The sequence below is a fragment of the Vespula pensylvanica genome, chromosome 8 (genome assembly GCF_014466175.1).
Source record: "Vespula pensylvanica isolate Volc-1 chromosome 8, ASM1446617v1, whole genome shotgun sequence".
NCBI lineage: Eukaryota > Metazoa > Arthropoda > Insecta > Hymenoptera > Vespidae > Vespula > Vespula pensylvanica.
Window position 1 is genome coordinate 2,380,817 of NC_057692.1, and position 22,007 is coordinate 2,402,823.

Sequence of the window (22,007 nt, forward strand, 5' to 3'; positions counted from 1 at the left end):
TTTATATCATTTTTTTTTGTTTCTATTTTTAAGCGAAACACAACGATACGAAGAAACGAACGGATAATTTTTAGCGAAAGAGCGGCCATATTTTCATGACGAGTGATAAATGCACTTTGTCAATAGTCATAAGATCCATCCGGATTTATACGTCGGGTAGACAGAGACAGATGTTAGCGCAAGCATGGCAGAGAGAAAATGATTTGTGTTCCATTTAAAGGTGAGAAGGGATTTGTGTTTCCTTACCCCTCGCAATAAAGCGTCCCCAGTTTTTCAGATGAGAATATATATTTCTTCTTGCTTTCAAAATTACCAATTTTATTCGAGTTTGAGGGGTCCCACCCCGAGGCTGGGGTGGTTGGTTGGGCTGGGTTGGACTGGCTGGGCTAAGCTGTCACCTCGCTTACTCTTACACATACACTTTTCGAATTTTAAACGCGCGTCATACCGCACGAAATGCTATCTACATTCTTTTTTTTTCTTTTCTCCTTTCCAGAAAGTATCTGCTTCGTTTTCAAGCTCGGCAATTCCTGAAGTGAATAACGAGAGAAAGAAAAATATAGTTTCTCTCCAAATGATTTACGCTTTTAAATATTTATATATAAATTTATATATTTATATCCGCGAATTTATATACATACATACATACATGTATATATATATATTATATATATATATGTATATAATTTATGGATATATTAGACATTAAATTTTAAAACAAAAATCGAGAAAATATATTTTCTATAGTATTTTATCATTATTATTATTATTATTATTACTGTTATCATTTATATGATAATATACTTATTTCATAATTTTATTTTAATATAAAAATACACAGAAACATTACATGTTTTATATATATATATATATATATATATATATATAAAATGTATCATTTATTAATATTACATTAATTATATTACAATATTTTCTAGATTAAATATACTAAATGTTTAATTAATAAGTTAAAATCTTAATTTCGAATATAAAAAGAAAAATAAAGAACTTTAAGACGTTTCTGCGGTTGACAACGAAAGATCGTTGTTGGCTTTGAAGGATTCGATTTTATTAGCAATGAGAAAAAGATCCCTTGAAAAGTTTCGTCGTTTTAACAAGGAGAGTGGAGATATCATGGCGTGCTATTGAGTCCGAAGAGGGGGATGGTGGAGTTGAAGGGGGTCCTTCCGTTTGGAGTCAGTGAAGTTTAGTACCCCCTTTTAATTAAAATTCCTCTTGTGTGCCATTGCCTTCTCTCTTAATCTAAGGACGTACTTACATAGATGAAAAAAGAAATGGAAAAAGGTTGGCAATTTAAAACCGTTGATCGAGTTTATAAACGTTTAAAGTAGAATTATGAACAGACGATTTACTCCTTTGTTTAAGATCATAAAAAGTCTTGCAATACGTAAGTTCAAAGCAAAGCACACGTGTTGATATAAATACATAAGAGTTATTTTATTTCTCTTGAATCTCGAAATGTTCAGAAATTTAACAAAATAATGTATCTGTTTTTTCTTTTTTTTTTTTCATCATCATTGAGATACCTATAGATATAATAGATACGTGAGAAGATGAGAAATAAAGGTGATAGGATATAAGAAAGTTCAGATATAAATAAATCAAACGATTCGATGTCACATTTGTTGCACAATCTAAATCGTCACGTTTGTTTTATTCGATTAATTCCTTGTATTTTATAATACGAGAAGAGACAAAAAAATTTTCTTCGCGTTTTTTCACTAAGACGGTTGAGAAATTTTGAAGAGAATTGTTTAATGGAGAAAATATATTCCACGTAATTGGAGTAATTACAGTGATTATTAAAAAAAAAAAAAGAAAAAACGAGAGAAAAGAAACAGAAAAAAAAAGGAAAAAATGGATCGAAATTAGCTTGCATTTTGGTCAGTTCGTCCCGTATTTTTTCATAACGTTTCTGTAATTTCAGCGTTGGCTGACCACGTGGGTATTAAACATACCAGAATACAAATGGTAGAACGTGGAAAAGGGCCACTGGCAGCTGAAACAGGAGAATCGTTCCGGTTAAATGTCCGGGATGTCGGTCGGCCTGGATACGAAGAGACGAGAGGTAAAAGAGGGTTGAAAGGTCGTTGGTGGGTGGCTGGCACGGAATGTAATATTTGGTGAGAGGGACAAAATGAGATAGAAGCGAGCGAGGATGAGTCTTGTTAGAGATCGGCCAACAAGATGACTGCATATACTGGCTCCGTCAGCCAAACTGAAACGAATTGTGTTTAGTCACGGGGGATATCTTACGTAGGACGACCAAAATGGCGGCTACAAACAAAGATAAAAACATATCTATGGCGTTCGGAATACTTCGAGCTTTTCTCTTTCATTTTGTTTCTGACAATTTACGGATTCTCCTAATTTCTTATAACACTGGTATTTATATTAAAATTACTTGATAGTTTTATTAGATATTAGTTTTATCGGATTGCAATACTTTTTTTTTTTTTTTTGATACCTTTCAATTCATCTTTCTTTTTTCTAATGATCTTTCTCTTATAAAATATCAATAAATAAATTACTTTAATATCCTACGATTATTTAATAATACGGATTTATATTTAGAAATTTATTTAATATAACGTTGGTATACCCATATTATATATTCTAATTTATTAAATAGGTCATCGATAAATAGCCACGTTCGAATCGGCCTTGAAATTTATGATATGAGATAATTTATGTTAACCATGTTCGATAATTTTATACGTGTAATAAAAGAACGGGATAAAAGGAGATAGAGAAAACGAGAGAACAACATCTAATTTATTTAAAATTTGTTTTCTAGCTTGAACTTCCACTCTTCTGAAGCCCCCCTCCTTACTCCTATCCCTCTTACCCTTTCACCTATCTCGACCACTGTATCTCGCTGCGAGCGAACTTAATTTAAGTTGAAAAGTCAAACTCGCAGCGAGCTTGGCATGCCAGCGTAACAAACAGAGACTTCCTGGTCTGTACATCTACGTTATTATTATTATTATTATTATTATTATTATTATTATTATTATTATTATTATATTTCTTGTTTCTCTTTTTTTTTTAATCTAAACGTGCCACTTGTCGAGAGTATGACGAGAGTTTTTCTGTAAACGACGTACATTTGTATTTATCGTACAAAACGCTCGTTCTCACTCGTCAGGTTTACATAGTACACATTTAATTTATTAGTTTTGTTTAGATATCCTCGTGACCGTCAATCTAGTCATGCAAACCATATATATATATATATATATATATATATATATATATATATATGCATATATGTATTCATATAATCTCTAAATTTTTCTCTTTCTTTTCCCAAACAAAAAGAAAATCTACGATTATTCTTCAATTAATTATAACAAAAATTTTTCTTGAAAGATAGATCTCCAAAAAGATTTCCAACGAAACCGAGATCGGAAATATTTTGTGTATTAAATTTTTTTCCAAACAAAAAAAAAGTAGAATCTGTTCCTTCGAGTATAATTTTTTTTTCTCCTTTTCGAAGTAGTACTTAAAAACATTCTATTTAACAATACGAGACAAAGAACGAGTAGAGATTATTTCGTGTTCTGAAACACGAATGATACCGATTCGAAGGGAACGAAGTTTAAATAATGCTGGTAAAGTTTGTTATCCCGGCACTTGCTCGTAACTTTTACGCGAATGCCCGGTTCCACCCTTTGTGTACGTATTGTGTAACGATGGTTTACGTGCTGCGAATCGAAGAGCTTGAAATGATTCTACGTGTAAATATTTCTTGACGTTGCTCCATCGGGAGACCCACAAGGGTGGAAATGTACTCCAAGGTAGAAAGAGGAGCGCGAACTGTCAGAGCGATCAAACATCTTTCGGAACTGTCGATCGATCTTTAAATAATTTAAAGCTTGAGATACTATTCTCTTGAGAGATGTCGAATACCTTGAGATGTTTCTCCCGAGACGTTTATACATTTTGTAAAGTTTTTCCTTTTTTTTTCTTTCTTTATTTTTTTTTATTTCTTTCTTTCTCGTTCTTTCTTTTTATTTCTTTTTTTTTTTGGTTTCTTCTTTCTTTTTTACGATCGTATTAAAATATTAATACTGACTGACAACAAAAAGATAACTATTATGTTAGATGTCTTTCGTTCAAAATGTTTACGTATCAGATATGCAATTGTATCGATATGACGTTTAAACGATATTTATATATTTTCGAAAGAGATAATAAAAATATCACGCTCGTTTTAAACTCTCGTTCTAACGACGTTTCATCGGAGAGTTATTTCCTGATTTAATCTCGTTCGAATTCTCATTGAAAAGCTATAATTATCCGAAAAAATAGAATCACGTTTCGAGCGGGTTTTTTGAGGCAGCTCAAAAAAAAAAAAGAAAAGAAGAAACTAACAAAAAAAAAGGACATCTCCGATATTTTCGTCGGTAGAGTCAATAACACGTGACTCCACGTGAAACTTTCGCAGTCACGTTTGAAGGAGATAAGGTGTTTAAATAAAAAGTACAAACGAGTGGGACGAGTTCTAAAGAGAAGTGCGAATTCCACGTGATTACTACCACACATGTACGCGAACGCTAACGAACCCGGAGAAACAGAACAGAAACGCATGATTGCATCCTCGAAAGTGCAATCTGTAGATGGCACAAATTCCCTTTTCTCTGTCGTTCCTTTTCAAGATTTAGAGGCTCGTTGCCAAATGTCAGGGCGCGGAGCGCCACCCAGTAATTAAGTTTACTCGAAGAAACCCTTCCTCTTGATTCTGCTTCTCGATTTTCTCTATTTCTCTTTCTACTTCTCTTTCTCTCTTCTTGGATCTATCACTTTCTATCTCTCTTTCTCTCTTGCCGAATTTCTCTCTCTCTTTCTCTCTCTCTCTCTCTCTATTTTATTAGATTTGTCTCTTTCTGACTCCTTCTCTCTCTCTTTCTCCCTGTGTCTTTTGTTAGATTTCTCTTTCTCTTTTTTACTAGATTTCTCCTCTCTTTCTGTCTCAGTCTACCTATCTACCTACCTATCTATCTATCCATCGATCTATCCAACTATCTAACTATCTATCTATCTATCTTTATCATCTATCTCTGCCTGATTCACTCAGCCTTACCTTTCGACCCTTCGAATTGGTGCAGGTCTTTGAGTCTCGTACTTGTAGAACAAGCCCTTAAACGACGAGCTACTGCAAGAATAAAGCGCGCCATCGTCGTTCAACATCCTAGTGGTCCTCGTCGTCGACCTACGTTCTAAGCTGGATAATCAAATTAGCGCGCGAACTAGTAGAGGAAGATAGGGGAGTAAAAGTGTGAGTGAGGGGGTGAGTGAAAGAGAAAGAGAGAGATAAATGGTGACTTTCGCAGGTCTAAAGGGTATTAAAGTAATTTGGAAGAATCAAGATAGACGCTGATACTAATTAGTGAGAACTTTGAAACATTTTCTATGCACTCGCGACGAAGTGACCGATGTTTAACGTTAGTGGTTACGTCAGGCGATTTTTTTTTTATTTTTGATTCCTCTTCTTCCTTGTATTTTATGAAATTTAATAACGAATTAATTAACCAACGACGGAAACGTATATCTATTATATCTGAGCCGAATGAAATTGTATAATGATGATAATGATAATGACAATGATAATGATAATGATAATGATAATGATAATGATAATGATAATGATAATGATGATGATGATGATAATAATAATAATAATAAAAACGATTTAAGAGAAAATATCGAATTATTTTCGACATCGATTATCACGAGGTGAAATATTCTTTTTATAATTATTAACGAAGTTAAAGAAATGTTAACATGGTAAAAAAGAAAAAAGTAACGTTAAACAAAACTTCCAAGTGATATAAATATACGTATGTAGATCCTATCGGATAAATATTAACGAACGTTCGTTTTCGCATTTCGTTGAAATGATTTTATAGAATTTTATGTGCCACACTGGAAATACGAAACGAAACAATGAAATCATAAAGCACATGTGCAGATATATATGCATGTATGTACGTGTGCGTGCGTGTATATATGTACGTACGTAACATACGTGAATAAAGTCATAGTTACGATTTAAATTAATCGTTCCCAGTACAGGAATGTACGATATCAAAACAATTTGCAAATTGCATCGTAATTTTGGCGCTAAACGCAAGATTAGTAGACCTACCTGTAGATACGTATATTAAGGTATTATTACAATTAGCACGTAATGGTTAACGGGAAATTCATTCATATTATTAACGCCCGGTTACGTTCACAAAACATTTGGATATCTATAACGTCGAACTTGTATCGATTATATTTCAATCTTAAATATATGCGATCTGTTTACACAAATATATTAAACCAAACGTATATATAATACGTAGATCTAAAAGATTGGAAACGAGAGTTTCTACTGTTTTTTTTTCTTTTTTTTTTCCTTTTAATCTCCACGAAATGTATGTACGTACGTATCTCTAAATGTATCCATTTAATTCGAATCTTTGATTTATCGATTTTATCTTACGTATTATATTATTCGCGTATGACGTTCTTTATGGATCGATCTATAAAATTTATCATCGATCCTATTCCCTTTTCAAATCAGACGTTAATTATCGTTAAAAAAAAGAAAAAAGGGTATTTCTCTGAAAATAAATATCATCGATAATGATGTCAGCGCACTATCTCGAAAATCTATTTCCAAGCGAATATAGAGCACCACACGCGTCTATTTAGCATGGTTACACACTTTAGGTATCATCGACGTTGGTTCTTAAGCCGTGCTCGATTGCATCAGCTGAAATTTGATCAGCGCCCGTTATTCTCCGTAGATCAGGGGGCGGAATCCATAACACGAACTCGTGCTAATCCTGCGCCAATTAACTAAAATCTCTTCTAAGCCTCGCCGTAGTGGGTCCTGCGTTTACGGTAGGGAAAGCTTGGAGGAAGAGACACGAAGAGAAAACCAGCTCGTTGCACGAGCTTTTTGAGAAAGTATTGTTGCAAAAATAATTTCGTCGCTCAAGAAAAGGATCACGAAGTTATTTGATCGTTAAAGAAGAACGATTGAAAGCAAAATTGATGTGTTCTTTTAAAATTGCATAATTAACGACGAACGCGTACAAGTAATTATGTCGCATTGTCGAGTTTAAACAGATTAATTACATAAATAAATAAATCAATTAATTAATTAATTAAAAAAGCAAAAAGAATAAATAAATTTTTATATAAATTTTCTAAGTAGATAAATGAATGATTTGCGTTTAATGGAACAAAACTGATAGCGCAACTTGTTTTTAATTTCATAGTGATAAAGTCGAATGGTTACTAGAGACTTTGTAAAGGTCAATTGTGTATAATGTCAAATCCAATTTGTCTCACTCGGGTATCTTTTATCACTGTCTAACGTTTTTCACCGTCCTTCCGGCGTGCTCGAAGAGGATCGGTTTTCAACTGTATCAGCTGGCTATGCAGATTCACTGCTGCCCCACGCTAAAATACGATATCATCCATCTTGGGTAAGCATGACGTCCGAGCTTCTGACCGGATACGATCTACCGTAAGATAGGTGAAAAACTGCGGAGAAAAGGCTAAAGAGATTGAAAACGTGCGTGGAATTCTTCTTTCATCCTTTCTACTATAGAAACGGTTCGATAGTACGTCGGATGGAAATAATAACTAACGAACCAACGAATTAATGAACGAACCAATAGGATTACAAAATTTATGATTAAATAAATTGTCTGTTGAATATTATCCAAATTGATTAGATATTAACCGAATACCGATTATAAACTGAATGATTAAATCGTTTCGTTATTTGTCCGATGGTTTAGAATTCTATTTTAAATTATCCTCTGTCGATACGAATTTGAACTCCATTACAATGTGACATTCATAGAATTCACAAAATATTATTTTCTTCAGACTAAGCAATCAACAGAGAGAGAGAGAGAGAGAGAGAGAGAGAGAGAGAGAGAGAGAGAGAGAGAGAGAGAGAGAGAGAGAGAGAGAGAGAGAGATTTTTTCCAAGAGAAGGAAGAAAAGAAAAAAAGAAATAAACTAAAAAATAAATGACTAGAAAAAGAACAATCGACGCGAAAAGATATTACTCACTTCGGAAGGGATTAAATGAAATGAAAAAAGAAAAAAGAGAAAAAATTGGATTTCTTAGAAGAGAACACTTTCGCGAATAAGTTCACGATCGCGAAACGAGTTGCAAATTTCGCGAAGGGATTACGCGTACTAATTATCAGGGATATACGAGTTATCCAATGGGTTAACGTTACCCCAGCTGTCGTTCCATAATAGCGCGGAGCGTGAGATTACGGGGAAAATCGATATTTCAGTAGCGTTAGAGCTTTTTCTTTTTTTTACTCTCCTTCTCTCTCTCTCTCTCCCTTCCCTCTCCGGTGCGCTCACTCTCTTTCGTTTTTCTTTTTCTTTTTTTTTTTCCCCCCCTTTTCTTATCAACGAACGACGAGACCGAAACGTTCTCTCGTGGCAAAAATGTATCGACTGGAAGGTCTGCGCAAAAGCGTTCACGCGAAACGACTACGACGAGGACGATTAATGCACGCCGACGTGAACCGGCAATGACGAACGTTAACGTGAATAATGAACGTCCTAGCTTTTCTAGAGGTAGAGAAGAGCGGAGATTATCTTCGCCGGGGAAAAAGATTCCAGGGCAGAGTTGAAAGAGAAATATCGACTCGCTTTTGTTCGCCTAACCTCGGGGCAAAGGGTGCTTCGAAGAATATAAAAGGGGTAGTCTACCTTCCGTCCTTCGAGTGAAAATGTTCGTCTACACCAAATTCAACTATTGATAATGTCTAGGTATTTGTGTAAGACTTGTTAACCATATACGTACGTTATATTACTATCTATGTATATATATGTGTGTGTGTGTATGTATGTATATATGTATACACACATATATATATATATATATATATATATATATATATATTGTGTGTGTGTACACAGTATGCGTTGGATGTATTATACGTACTATAATATTTATACGTACTATTGTATTTATATATATATATATATATATACCTTTGCGTATAAAAATAAATATGTCACGTACATTATATATGTATATATATATATGTGTGTGTGTGCGCGTGTGTATGTGTAAAAGCAATTACGTGTCTCTTATAAAAAATAAATGTATATACGGAAACAAATAAGAAAAAGAAAAAAAAGGAAAATTATAGCTAAATAGGAATTCAACGAATAAAGAAAGGTATGATCGTTTACACGTTTTACTATAAAAATAAAGTCTTCGTACTAGGTGACACGCGAGTAAATGGAAAACGCTTCAAGCTCGAGGAATTAACTGGGAAAGAAGAAATTCTTTAAGGTCGAAAGGTGCAGCCTTACAAATTATACCGTCTTACGTGCCACCTCTCCTTTCATCTAATGAACAGAAGAAGGAACTTCTCGTGTACGTACTTCTCCTTTTATCAAGGACGTCGGCGTGGCTAACGAAGAGAGTAACCGTGACACAGAGATAAAGAGAGAAAGAGAAAAACAGAAAGAGAGAGAGAGAGAGAGAGAGAGAGAGAGAGAGAGAGAGAGAGAAAGAAAGAGGCAATGAAAGAGAGAGAGAGAGAGAGAGAGAGAGAGAGGGAGAGAGAAAGAGATGGAAAGAGAGTGCTTTATATCTCGTAATGGAGAAAAATCGACGTTCGTTAATAGGGTGCCGAGGTCTCCACAAGTAAAAAGAAAGAAAAAAGAAACTTTGGTTCATCCATGAAAAATGTCCTGAATACACTAAGAAAGAATATACATAATAAAAAGAGCTAAATATACGAATATAATTTAAATATATGAATATAATGTAATGACAATAGATAATATAACAGACAAATGAAATATATTATAGATATGCATAGATTAATTATGTAAATAACAGTTTTTATATATTTCATATGTCATAAGTATTCATTATAATGAATATGCATTTAGTGTATAAACATAGGTGTATGCATATATATATGTATATTTTAAGTAAAATATTTTATTATATTATAAATCTACTCGTTCAATTTTTTCAATGATAATAATTAATATAACAAACGTATAAAATATATTATATATATTAATCAAGAAAATAATATTTTTTATATATTTGATATCTGATATACGTCATGTTAATGCGTCTGTTGTATAAAAAACGAAATATATATATATATTTATTTATTTATTATCTATAATCTATATAATAAAATATTTTATCCTTCTATATTATAGTATTTTCGATTTTCACGACGTACGTATCGGCATCCTTGAACGATGTCGAAACAGTCGACATATCAAGATAATATAATATATCCGTGAAAGAAAGAAATCTAACGAGGTATCATCGATCGTTCGTGTTTGTTGTAGAAAATAACGAGGTTTGTAACGAAACACGACGGAGATTTATCGATTCGTAGACTAGATGATATTAACGTCACTCGTCGACTCATTTTCTCATTCTATTATACAATTTCAATTTATCGATTTCGAACTCATAGCGATATTATTGTAATTTCATTGCAACAATGTTGAATGACAAAACGAATATTTTTTCTTTTCTAAGATTTATTTCCCTAACAAAAAATTGTTTACCGTTGCTTTTATAGTTAAAGAACGATGAAAAAACGTAATATTCAAATAAATATTACGGTGATCATAAAAATGATCTGGCTTATTTGTAAATAAGGTAACTACTTGTCTCGCACGTTATCCTGATTAAAATATATGAAAGGATTATATTTTGCACGAATAAATGTATACTTATTTTTTCTCAACTTGTTATTATAAAAAAAAAAGAAAAAAAAAAGATTTTGAGATAATACAACTCTCAAACGCGAAAGAAAATCTCTCTAAAAGGAACCTCTAATGTAACGACGAGCAATTTTAAACGTCACTAGGAAATATACGCCTCTACGATGAATATAAATATTTTTTGTATTAAATAATTATCTACCTTAATGCAAACTAATGATTTTTTATTAATTTTAAAAAAAGATAGAAGTAAATATATATGTGTGTGTGTGTGTGTGTGTGTGTGTATGTTTCTTCGTTCGCGTTCGTTAACATTGTAGATACACGTGCATTCTCCTCGTGCTTACTAGAATTCCCAGAAATGTCGGCTTTGGAGACGCTTCGCAAAGTGGATCTCAGCGGGAGAGAACCGGTAATTGTTTCCGGGTACGGCACAAGATGTTCTGATTAAACTAGTTGCCGAAAAGTATTGCGTGCCCGTTAGTCTCGCTTTCGTACTCGTGCTACGAACGAAGCTTAATTCGTGCCGCCTCGTTCGGACTCGTTTTGTCATTAGTCTCTCATGATCATTTTCAATCATCTTTTTCTTCTCTTTTTCTCTTCTTTTTCTACTTTTTTCCTTTTATTCATTCTTCTTCTTCTTCTTTCGCCATTTCTTTTTCTTTTCCAAAGAAAAATAATTCTTAAAAAAATGACAGTAATGAATACTTCACGTAAATAACAGAGAGAATAATGACAGATAAAGTCCTTTGATAATTTTCGTATCAATTCAAAAATAAAGAGAAAAAAAAGAGAAAGAAAAAAAGAGAGAGAGAGAGAAAGAGAGAGAGAGAGAGAGACAGAGAGAGAGAGAGAGAGAGAGAGAGAATTATTCGCTTTCGAAGATATAATTAAATATTTGTATCCTGTAAAGAGACAAAATTGAAGTACCATCGGAAATGGATTAATACTTTTCTAACAAAATAATAAAAAATCGATGTTCCGTTTAAAGGGATGAAAATGTTCAAACAAAGAATTCTACAGGATCGTTAGGACGTTCGATTAATTATAAAATAAGAGGAAGGGTTTGGCAAGGGGATAAAAAATATACGTGATATCATTGGTTAGTTTAACTTGAATCTTTTTTTCTCTTTTTTTTTCCTTTTTATTCTTTTCTTTTTTTTTTTCTCCACGAAGAGAGAATCGAAATAGCCAGAGTCAGAATTCTCGGCAGTTATCTCGGGGAGACGGGAATAGTTTGGGAAAGTTTTGAAGCGTACGTAGAAGGACGAGTTTAACGGAACATTTTAGGTAGATACGCGTCGACGAGGCGTCATCGCGACAAATAGACGAGCAAACGAGACCACGAACATCGGTGTAAACAAGAGCTGCTGACCGGCCACGAGATATGTCTATGTAGATACGTGTATATATATATATATGTATATATAGATATATATATACGTATGTATATATATATACATATGTGGTACACGTACTATGTAGTTACGTATATAACTTTGCGAAATTTATATCCACCAATGTGTGTGCTCTTATCTCGCGAATGTGTTCTTCAGATAACGTTTTACCGACATCAAGTTTCTTCATTGTAATGTTACTATTGATAAGGGATTATTTTTCCTTCGACCTTATAGATATAATACTTTCATTTGAAAATCGTTCGAGAGACAAAGTGTATATTTTTACGTAAAGTGTATATGTGTGTGTTCGTAAAAATTGATTTACAACAATACATTGTAATATATCGTATACATATATTTATTATATGTCAAGTGTATTATGAAGAAGAAAAAATTTTTTAATTTTTTCTTTAATTTAGAATAATTCCTACTTTTACAAAAAGAAAATCTCACGAGAAATTTTGCGACGTTCGACGTTTAAAATACTTTGTAGCGTTTATCGATACCGACATTCTATTACATGCATTTAGATATTTCATTGGAATACATAAAACGATAATCCAAATCGTTCGTAAAGCTTGTACTAACGAGGCAATATCGTGACCTTAACGTTCATACCGGAAATATTATTGTTAATATTACGATATTAAGGTTGGCGTGCATGCGAGTGAGAGATTTTCTAACGAGACTGTGCATCGTCGTTCGATATAACGACCAAACCGGTGATATTCGGAAATAACGAAGCCAACGAAAAATTTGATCATCGAAAATGTTCTGTGTCTCTGGATCCTTTAGTCATGATTCGAATCACGCTTAATTATCATACTCTGTTTTATTTAAAATGAAAAGCACTTGCGAGTTAAAGTAATCGTGTTTCTACCGAAAGAAATCTAATTACTTTGGATAATTATAAAAAGTTCGTGTTAGAATATTACATTTACGTCGTCGTAAGTCTAAGAGAGACATCCTCGGAAGAGTTTTAATAAGAGTTCTTACTAATTATTATCATTTCTTTTAAAATATGATCGAACGATAAAAACAGTTTGCAAAAAGGAACTTATTAATGTCCGCAAATTTATAATAACATTGGGATAATTATTATGAGAAATAAAAAAAGAAACAAAAATTAAATAAATAATGAATATCCAAAGAGATTAGAATATCTATATCCATATATTATCGTTCGAACTGATTATTTTTGAGACGTCTAATGAAATATCGATCGGATCTATTCACATTTCGGATAAAAGAATTTCCTTTTGAATTAGAAATTGCCACGTGAAATATAATCAAGTTCCAGAGACATCAATTAGTAAATATAAAACGAAGACCTCGGAGGATTATTTTCGATGTGAGATTGATTTAATAAAGGAAGAATCTTCGGGACTATGAAAAGAAGAACGTAAATCGAATGATTAAATCGGAGATCGTCTCGAAGAAATAATCGTAAGAAAAGGAAGGGAGAGGTAGAAAAAAAGCTACAACGTTTCGTCGTTTCGTTAACCGTATTCTAATGCTTCCTTTTGTGCTTTTTCTTACTCTTTCTTTCCTCTCTTTTTCTTCTTTTTTTCCCTTTCTCCTTCTCTTTATCTTTTTCTCTCTTTCTCCCTCTCTTTCCCTTTTCCTCTATCTTTTGTTGCAAGTCGAGCGCAAAATTGGCCATCGAGCCCCGCGGCACGATCGACTTTGACGTTGGTCTTTATCGTTTTAACGATATCCAAATAATGACGAAGAGATCATACTGATTGTGAATAAATGCAAAAGAATATCTTTTACTTTTTTACTTTTTTAAATCATTTTTAAATATATATATATATATGTATGTATGTATGTATGTATATGTGTATGTATATATATATATATATATATATATATATATATATATATATATGTACATATGTATTTAGCTAGAATAAAATATTTTTCAAACAAGCAACATTACATTTATACGAATGTAACTATATATATATATATACATGTAGAATATTTATTTGTTAAATAATAATTAATTTTCAATAAACTCTTCGACAAATAAAATCTCTCTTTATGCACATACTACAGATTACTTTATAAATACGTTATAAAAATTTAATATCGAGAATTATTTGTTATAAAAATTGTGAAAACAAACGAATGAAGATGCACGTAGTTTTATCGCTAATACTTTTCCTTATATATTTGCATCATATAACTAGCACAAGCGTTACGTATTAACCTATTATCATAATACATGGCTGCATTATCTATATTTAGACTTGTACTATAGTCATATCCCAAAGGATCACTTAATTCCTTTCACGATTACATTAATATGTAAGCGAATCTCTATCATATATCGTATATCGGAAAGTAAACGAATATCTCAAGAGCCGAAGCTGTTACTCCTTATGGAGGGTTCCATTCGTTCCGAGCCGGTTTAATAATTCGATGTGAGCTGGCAGCATACGTTAGAATAAGGCAAAAGCTGTATATGTGTGTGTGTGTATATATATATATATATATAATCTCTTATCAAATCTCTGGCAAGGGAATTCTAAGCACAGAGTGAATGAGAGTGAGAGAGACAGAAAGAGAGAACGCTCTGTGCCACGAATTTAATGATATCGTTACTACAGATCCCTATTTTACTACCCCTACACCCACTCCTCCCCACTCTCTTTCTCTCTCTCTTTCCCAGATTTCACATTGGTAGCAAATCGCTGAGCGAGCAATTTTAACCTTTGAGTAAATCCATGCCGTAAGCAGGATCAGGAATATACTGGCCTTTGCTGGAGGCCTATATTGGTGCGCGATCGAAGATGGTAGATGAAAGTGCTGGAGAATATGAGTATACGTGCGTGTGTTCTGTATGCGTATGTATGTGTCCATCTGTCTGCTGCTGTATGTGTCTATATATATGTGTATGTGTGTGTGTGTGTGTTTGTGAAAGAGAGAGAGAGAGAGAGAGAGAGAGAGAGAGAGAGAGAGAAAGAGAGAGAGAGTAGAATCTCTCATTCCGTGCAATCCGCTTCGGATTAAACCCAATTCGATTAAATTGAATGCAAATACCGGCCGACGTACTTTGATACTCGTGCAAACTTCGATTGTGCTTCGCTTCGATAAGTATCCCGTCGTTCAAGCATTAAAAGCCTCCGATGAAGAACTTATTGCGAATCGGACTGGCCGCCGATCAAAAGGATCGATCTTTTCGACGTGCTCTTGTGTTCATGTTTCCGTTTGCCGTAATTGTAGTTTCCATAAGTGGAAAGGTCCGATAGGGTCTAACACGAAAGACTCGTTTTAATTTCTAATTCGAATTACGTAAGTAAGTTTCGATGCTAGATATGTAATTATCGTGACTTTCGAAAGAATTGATTTTTTACGAATTTTTTTAGATATATATATATATACTTTTTTTTATAACGATACTCTTCCCTTTTTACTTTTTTATATATTTCATTCATTCGTAACATCTCTTCGAACGAATTTTCTTTTTTTTCTTTTCCTTTCTCTCTTTCTTTCTTTTTTTTTTTTTTTTAGTTTACTTCGAAATAATCTAATATTTGTTAGAATGATTCTTGTAATTGCTTTTGATTGTCTCTCTCTCTCTCTCTCTCTCTCATTCTCTCTCTCCAGATTTTGTTTGTTACAGTTTCTCGAATGAAAACAACGAATGTAACGATAGGACTGTTGTAAGCTTAGTAATTAAGGCTTCTCTCTTTTTAGGGGAACGCAGTTTTGTCGAACAATACAGCCAAACTTGGCGCGCTCACGCGCGACCTACTTTTATGTGGGGTACTTCATAAAATCGATGCGCGCGTGTCTGTTTCTGTAAATGGAATAAATACACTTGAAAGTCGTGCGAAAGATAAAGAGAAAGAGAGAGATAGAGAGATAGAAAGAGAGAGAGAGAGAGAGAGAGAGAGAGAGAGAGAGAGAGACGAGATATATTAATTGGTAGGTATATTGGTAATTTACCATTTAGTAAATTAGTAAATTATATCAATCGGTAGATTGGTCAAGAATTTACCAATTTATTTACCAGTTTATTATCAAAACTGCATCAATTAGCAAATTAGTAATTTATAGCAAAGTATTAATATGTAAATTTGAAACGTAACGGTTTATCTAATAATAAATTAATAAACTAATTATGTGTTAGTTTACGTTTGGTATGTCTGAAGTATGTTGATGAATTAATAAATTATAACTGTTTATCAATATGCAGATAATAATAATTATAATTGTATAATATATAAATAATATATGAATATGTATAGATAATAACATTTAAATAATAATTTAATAAGTTAAGTGTATTACTATATCAAACATTAGAAAATTAATAAATAAATAAATTATAGTAAATTATTATCGATCGTCGGATAAATCGATAAACGTATAACAAATGTAAGGAATAGTAAATATTTTTTTCAATTTAACATAAGAATTCAATACGTGGATGCCTGTTTAAAATGAGTATGTACGATGAATATAATGGAAAGGCCGATGTAAAAAGAAATAAAGAGAACAAATAATAGAGGGAGGGAGGGGGGGGAAGGAAAGACAAGAATGAAAAAACACCGAAGAGAGGATAGATCATAGGAAAAGAAGATGCGCTGAGAGAGAAGCCATCTGCGAATTCGCAAGGTTGAATCTTTCGTCTTTTTCTACTTTCTATGTACCTAGTCTTGTATACTATATATATTTTCGCTCTTTCTCTGTCCCTATCTATCTATCTATCTCTTTCTTTCTTCAGAGGGAAACTACCTCTCTGGTTGGCGCCTTTACATCTACCCTTATATAATATTCGCCTCACCATTTACACCCCTCGCAGGGTTGCTTTGAGTGCTGAAATATCGAGAAGTAATGCTACAATTACGAACCCGGAGGACTTTTAATCTTTCCCCTGAAATATTCTCTCCCTTTCTCTGTGTGTCTGTCTCTTTCTTTCTCTCAGTCTTTTACTCACTCTTTCAATTCTTCTCTATCCTTTTTCGAAGCTTTCCGAGACGTTCCACGTACAAGGGACACGTTCCTTAGAACATGTGTATTTCCGGTTTGCAGTATCCTTTACTAAGTTTACACTTCTCTTTGTCATTATATAAAAGCGATAATTCGATTATCATTATATACTTTTCCCCTCACTTATCTTTCGACGAGATATAGATACATAGAAAAAGTTTAAAAGTCGTTCGATGTGTATAGTCAGAAATTAACATACTTGACAGATTACGTATGACATATTTGATATTATATAAGCATCAATGTTATGATCGTAATATCGTTTAACGAAAAAATAAAATACTTTGTGCCGTTGATATATCATTTGTTATAATTTAAAAACATTGATTTATATCATTTTCCTATTCATACATACACCAAATTTAATCTTATTTGACAAATATTTTTTGATTAATTAATGAATTTATTTATCTATTTATTTATTCTACTTTTGTTGAAAATTTGTAGTATTCCTGATATACCTGTCTTGCGGTTGTAACCTAAGAATATAATTCCAAGGGCGAAATCGGAAAACGATTGCAATCCCGCAGAATCCAGTTTAACTTCCGGCCTGTATCGTTTGATGTGTGCCGGAAACACGAAATCCAACGAACGACCACTGTATACGGCCCGAAACGGAATGGGGAGGTGGCGCTCGTAATGGGCTGTAAACCACTGTGAAATTTACGAGATCTCGCACGCGCCCATTCGTATCGTCCATGTTAAGGAAATTCACTGGGCTACTATCCTGAACTTCTTTTTATTTTGCAAACTTCAAACCATTTAAGTCCGTCCAACTTTAATGTCTGTCTTTCTATTTTAACAAAGATATCCTATTTATCTCAAGATCTTTTAAATCAGTTATCCTTTACGAAATCTTTTTCCAATGAATATCGAAATATTTTTATCAACTTTTGCAATTACGTTAAATCGGGTCGTTGCATCGTCCCGTTGCGATTCGTTATAAAATTATATCGTATGGGAAGGATAAAGGAATTGGAAAAAAATATTGAATAAAAACGACGAACAAAGGAAAAAATTAATAAATAAAAATCACACAAACCGTCATTTTGTATTAACGTAGATTATAGATAGAAAAGCTATCGTAAAGAAGTCAGAATCGATTTTAAATATGTTTCAAGGTAAGACGGATATCTTCTTTTTACAGATACGTCAAGCTTCAAATTCTTTGGTGAAAAATGTTTTTCGAAAATTCCAAGCTACCTTTCTAGGGTATATGTATGGCCGAACTCTACTATTTTTCTCAATTTCTTTCAAAAATTTTTCAACTCTAGGATATCCTAGGATAACTTTCCTTGAAAAGTGCAACGAAAGTTTCGATTTCTTTCGGTTTCAATTAACAGTTAGAACGATGATTATAAGGTCTTATTTTTATTTATTATCGATCTAAAACAAAAAAAATAAAAAATAAAAAATGGGTATCGCGTTTTCTTTAGTTTTCTCTCAAAGAAAAGTTTCGATTAATTTCTCGAGCGTTGTTTTTTTTTCCTTTTTTTTTGTTTTTTATTTTATTCGAAGCGAGTATTTAAGAGCAAGTGTGTGAGCAACGTTGGATATATATATATATATATATATATATATATATATACACACATACGTACGTATCTAGGTATTGGATAGTTCAAATTTTCATGACTCTCGTACGGTCTCTCGTTCGGATTGAAAAATAGACGTGGACCAGCGCCGCAGCGTCAGAAGAGAATATAGAACTCTCTTTATATCTTTTTTTTCCTTTCTTTTTTTTTTCGTTTCTCTTCCTGTACAGAAACGAAACGCAAACGCAGCCAGTTCGGTGCTGGCATTTCGGTCTTTTCGCGTAGAGGAGTCGCTTTATTCGTACATTATATTTAATATCATGACCTCTCGTAAAGTCACGAGAAAGCTTTTATAACTCTGGGTTTTGATTTCGACGCAACTGGAACTCGAGCAACGTTGACGCTTCTTCTTCTTCCTTTTATTCCATTTTTTTTTCTTTTCCTATTTTCCTTCTTCTTTAACAAGGTAACGAAGGTATTCGGTGAAGATAATGTGAAAAAATGAATTGAGACTTTTCTTTATTTAAATATTGTATAGGTATTGGTATAATATAGAATAATATATGATCTATATAAATTATTATACGTATGTAGGTACTCGTTAAGATTATGTAATATTAATATATTCTATATAAATATTTTTATAAGAAATAAGTATAATAAATGATATATTAGCCTTTTTAGATAAGACCAAGGAAGACTTAGTAAGAAAGAATGAGAGAGAGAACGAGAGATAAAGACATACATATATGCAGTGAGAGAGGGTGAGAAAGAGAGAGAGAGAGAGAGAGAGAGAGAGAGAGAGTAAGAGAACTAGTAGCTATCTATACCGTTTGATGTAATTTACTGCTACATGAAATTGAATAGCCGCTCAATGGATGACGTTGGCTCGAAATTCCCTTTGACAAGTGGCCATCTAATCGATCATACGCCAAGTACAATGCATCTTCCTCCTTTACGAACGAGTATCTCGGCCGAAACGTTTACAATCGAGACTTGCGATATATGATATTATATATACGTATACGTATACGTATATAAAACTTTTTATCGTATTCTCTTTAAAAAATTATATTCTTAAATTTCGTGATCGCGTAATAACGTTGCCAGTGTATTCCTTTTATCTCCCAAATATCAAATTACAAATTGTAGGTAGGTACATAATGGGTAACAACAACGTAAAGCTTTTTCTCCCCCTATTCTTCATTAAAGTTATTAGAAATTCGAGCTACGTTTAAAATCATCATAGATACGGTAGTTACTTAGATATCGGCGGTATATTATACTTAAAGAATAAAAGGTAATACGTCGATGTGAAAATCCACTCTAGATATCATATCATCAAAGATGATAAATCGTGAAAATATAATATTTGATAAAACGTGATTGTAATCCTAAAGAATTTAATAATACAGACGGAGAGGACATCGATAATCCGATACGTGAATGTGTGTCTTCTTTTTTCCATCTTCATTTAACAACTAGGTGAATCTGCACCGGTCAGCGCTTTTTATAATTGGCCGGAAGTAGTTCAATTACGAAAGCGTGACCGTGGTGGTGGGGGGATGTGGAAGGTTCTCTTCAGTTTCTCGAGAGCTCTCTTTCACTTTACTATCTCTTTCTCTTTCTCTTTCTCTCTCTCTCTCTCTCTCTCTCTCTCTCTCTCTCTCTTTCTCTCTTTATTTCTATCTCGTTCTCTTTCTTTCACTCTCTTTTTATTCTTTTCTTTTTCCCTTTCTCCTAGTGTTTCCTTTTCTTTTTTTACGTGAATCCTCTACAACGGCCACGGCTTGGTTTTGCAATCAGCGTACTATTTCGAGCAGAGGACAAAGCACCAAGAGAAAAATATTTTATCCGAGTAGTTTGTACTTTCGACGATCGTCATGAATTCTTCATTCACACATTTTCGTGTTTGAATATAGTACAAACACACACAATCACGTTTATATATATACATATATATACACGCACACACACGCATTAACGTCGCGTGGAATTTTACAATGGTTCGTCGTCTAATAAATACGCTTCGTTGACAAGCTAAGTGGGTATATGTATCTATGTATATAATCTACCTGTTTCTATATATGTATATTTTTTTATTTAATGAGACAAAGTAGCACGTGGAATGTATTCATATATATTTTATATCTTTGTTCCATTATAATTAAATTTTTAATCTGTACGCTTACATTCAACTACACGTATTTGTATGTATGTATGTGTCTCTCTTTTTTTAATCCTTTTTAATGAAACGCAAAAGTGATTGATCGTTAAGGTCATCGATCTTAATAATTTTTACATTTTGTTCATTAGGGCATAGGTGTAAAGTGTTAGTGCGATTAATCGTAAATCGTGATAAATCGAGGAATACATACATATATACATACGAAGTACGAAGGGCCGAGTAATTGTAAGGCATGCAAAACGGCGGTCGACCAAAACACTCGTCGGAAACGCTCGTGGTTTCTACGTATAGTGATCACCGTTGGATATTCCGATCCATTTCTCTTGGCCCCCTTAACGAGCATGTAATTGCTTTTTAAAATTGATTAAAAACCAATCGATTTTCCACGACTCACGAACGAATGGGGTGCAATTGTATTTGCTAGGAATCTTCATTAAAATTTCTCCAAACCTTGTCAAATTATAAATGTTTAAATAAAAATATATCAATATGTTTAAATATATGCTTATATTTACTGCAAAATATATAGTAAACCGAAATATTTATTAAATATTACATCGAAATATTTATTAATTTAATAAAGAAAGAAATTCTTTTGTCATATCAAATTATCTGTGATTTATTGGCATTTTTTGCATTTTAATTTCAGAAAAGATAGATATCAATGGTATGTGCGTTGATCGATGATGTATTCGTTCTCGAGGTGTTTACGCGAGTACGATTTCGCCTGATAGATATGGAAAATCAAAGTTAATTAGAGCGGAGTTCCGTAATTTTGGTCTCGGTGTATCATGATCACAATCGATTAGGATGGCATGGTTGTACTTTAACGACGCCTTTGAGTTGCCTATTTACTCCGTAGTACACGGAATTATCGATTGTAGTAACCATAGGGGAATAGGATTAGCTTGGGTTCAGATATCTAGCACACGTACTAGAACAAGTCTTATATATACGTATGTGTATGTCCGTACGTGTGTGTGTGTGCGTGAACATTATATAGAAATAAAAAATTATCCTGTTCTATATACTATCACAGAATAGTGTATTATGTAGTACACAGTATACACATACAGTAAGTACATATGTTATAGACATATAATCTGCTAA

At 33.0% G+C, this 22,007-nt stretch overlaps 1 protein-coding gene across 3 annotated transcripts in view; it reads right to left on the minus strand.

Annotated features, from left to right (window-relative positions):
* Positions 1-22,007, minus strand: part of LOC122631409 (neuroligin-4, Y-linked) — a 189,093-nt gene that overhangs the window by 72,503 nt on the left and 94,583 nt on the right. Inside the window, exon 1 of one of the 3 annotated variants that reach the window (XM_043817071.1) lies at positions 5,108-5,520. The exons of the other annotated variants lie outside the window; for them this stretch is intronic. Coding sequence (XP_043673006.1) covers positions 5,108-5,201 — 94 coding nt within the window. The 5' untranslated portion in view covers positions 5,202-5,520. Of the gene's footprint in view, positions 1-5,107; positions 5,521-22,007 lie in introns of those variants that run through there. 3 annotated transcript variants of the gene reach the window in all.